The following is a 2,789-nucleotide window of genomic DNA, read 5'->3' as shown; positions in this document are numbered from 1 at the left end:
CACAGCTCTCCCTGCCCTCATGGCTCGTCGGTCCCAGAGCTCCTCGCAGGGGGACAACCCCCTGGACCCCAACTACCTTCCCCCCCACTACAAGGAGTATTACCGCCTGGCGCTGGACGTGCTGACGGAGGAAGGCAAGGAGAGCTACCAGCGCTTCCTGGCTGAGGAGGCAGTCCCTGATTTCCTCTGTGGATCCGAGGTGGAACACATTGTCCAGAACCTCCAGAAGCCCCAGTATGCCAACCAGGAGGGCAGCACGGACACCTCTGGGGACAACGACATGGACGGATCCTCCGGGACTTACTGGCCCATGAACTCAGACCTCGCTGTCCCTGAGCTCGACCTGGGCTGGCCGATGGTCTTTGGGTTCAGGGGGACAGAGGTGACCACCCTGGTGCAGCCTCCACCCCCAGACAATCCCAGCATCAAGGAGGAGGCTCGCAGGATGATCCGAGCAGCTCAGCAGGTGAGGCAGGGACAGCCTAGCCAGGGCAGAGGTGAAACTCAGGTGTGCACAGATGTGGCAGGATGGAGAATCATGGGATGAGTTGGGTTGGAAGGACCTTAAATCCCACCCAGTGCCACCTCTGCCCTGGGCACGGACATCTCCCACCAGCCCAGGTGGCTCCAACTCCATCCAACCTGGCCTGGAACACTCCCAGGGATGGAGCAGCCACAGCTGCTCTGGGCAACCTGTGCCAGAGCCTCAGCACCTCCCAGGGAGGAATTCCTTCCCAATATCCTACCTGAGGGTTGGAAGGACCTTAAATCCCACCCAGTGCCACCTCTGCCCTGGGCACGGACATCTCCCACCAGCCCAGGTGGCTCCAACTCCATCCAACCTGGCCTGGAACACTCCCAGGGATGGAGCAGCCACAGCTGCTCTGGGCAACCTGTGCCAGAGCCTCAGCACCTCCCAGGGAGGAATTCCTTCCCAATATCCTACCTGACCTCTGCTCTGGCAGTGGGAAGCCATTCCCTGTGTCCTGTCCCTCCATCCCTTGGCCCAGGTCCCTCTGCAGCTCTTCTGGAGCCCCTTGAGGCACTGGAAGGGGCTCTGAAATCTCCTTGGAGCTTCTCTCTCCTTCAGGCTGGACACTACCAGGTCCTCTACCAACTCCCTTTGCTTTGTTCCCAGGACCTGGCTGAGGGTCAGGATGGTTCCATACCCACCACTGACTGCCCCAAAGCCTCTCTGCCTTGCTCTCCTGGCATGGTGTGCAAGGCCTTGCTAAAACACACCAAGAGTTCAGACTCCCAGAGCAGCTGAGGTTGGAAGGGGCCTCTGGGGCCAGCCCAGCCCAGTCCCCCCACTCAGGGCAGGGTCACTCAGGATGTGTCCTTGAGCATCTCCAGAGGTGGAGACTCCAAACCTTCCTGGACAGCCTGTTCCCGTGTCCAACCCCTCCAGTCACAGAGGCTTTCCTCACGTTTCACTGGAATTTCCTGTGTTTCAGTTTGTGTCTCTCCCTGGGCACCATGAAGAAGAGTTTGGCTCCTTCTTCCTTACACCCTTTCCATCAAGGATTTATGCTCACGGATAGGAGTTGGGAAGGACAGGGAGGTAGAGCTGTGGAGCTGCTTCCCACATTATCTGCACATGGATGAACTGGACAGTGTCTGCCTGAACATGGGCCAGGCCTGGGGTGTTGGATGGGGGAACGAGCTCCATACACCACCCAGTGTGGTCACATTGCCAGAAAAATCACAGGATCATCAGACTGATGAGTCAGTCAGGGGCACTGAGATTTTCCCTCACCCTCATGCACAGAAGCTTCCTGCACAGAAATTCTGGTTCCAGTTCTGGGGCCCACAGTGGTTAAAGGAACCTTGAACTGGGATGTTTCCTGTGCCAGAAGGAAGCTGGAACGACAGTTCCTATTCCAGACGGAAACTGGAATGACAGTTCCTGGACCAGCAGGAGGTTGGGATGGAGCAGCTCTGGGGTGTGAGGTGTTGGGGATGGTCCTGGAGGCAGCACAAGTGGTTGATGTGTCCTTCACCCCTCGCCCAGGTGGTGGCCATCGTCATGGACGTGTTCACGGACGTGGACCTGCTGTCCGAGGTGCTGGACGCGGCGGCGCGCAGGGTGCCTGTCTACATCCTGCTGGACGAGATGAACTCCCAGCTCTTCCTGGACACAGCTGCCAAGTGCAGAGTCAACCTCAACTACGTGGAGGTGAGCACAGAGCTGCCCGAGCCGTGTCCTCAGGGGCCGTGTCCGCAGGGGCCGTGTCCTCAGGGACCGTGTCCTGGCACACATGGGGCTGGAATCCCAGGAGACACCTGGGAGAGGGGAAAACAGCCCCAAGCCTGGGGAGGGAGCAGTATGAAGAAGGCCAGGACTGTGGGCAGAGCACGGGGTGGAGGCTGAGCACACATGGATATAGGGCTTGGTCCAGGCCCGTGTCTGCAGGCAGAACCACTGGAGGCCAAACCCAGTGGCAGGAAGGGCTAAAGGAGAAGGGAAAGGGGAGGGAATGAGGTTCCATCTGCCTCAGGGTCTGTCTGCCTTGCAGTTCCTGAGGGTGAGGACAGTGTCTGGCCCGACCTACTACTGCCGCACCGGGATGTCCTTCAAGGGGCACCTGAAGGAGAAGTTCCTGCTGGTGGATTGCATGGTGGTGCTCAGCGGCAACTACAGGTGAGGAGCCCCAGCCTGGAACCTGTCCTGGGTGGTGAGACACACAGGGGTCTGGGCAGGGGTCTGGCCGGGCTGCTGAGGTGCTGAGCTCCCAGCTGAGCCTCACAGAATCATGGAGGAATCTTAAAGCTCATCCCATTCCACC

At 59.3% G+C, this 2,789-nt stretch overlaps 1 protein-coding gene across 1 annotated transcript; it reads left to right on the top strand.

The window, feature by feature from the left end:
• Positions 1-19: 19 nt before the first annotated feature.
• Positions 20-2,644, top strand: FAM83H (family with sequence similarity 83, member H; the record flags this gene model as incomplete). The annotated part of the gene is made up of 3 exons (XM_009083284.1): positions 20-466; positions 2,015-2,179; positions 2,520-2,644. Coding segments are annotated over exons 1-3 (737 nt in total), but the record flags the coding sequence as incomplete, so codon positions are not given.
• Positions 2,645-2,789: the final 145 nt, after the last annotated feature.

The sequence above is a fragment of the Acanthisitta chloris genome, unplaced genomic scaffold, assembly GCF_000695815.1.
Source record: "Acanthisitta chloris isolate BGI_N310 unplaced genomic scaffold, ASM69581v1 scaffold44410, whole genome shotgun sequence".
Lineage (NCBI taxonomy): Eukaryota > Metazoa > Chordata > Aves > Passeriformes > Acanthisittidae > Acanthisitta > Acanthisitta chloris.
Note: the sequence above shows the minus strand (reverse complement) of the source record. Positions and strands in the feature narration are given on the sequence as shown.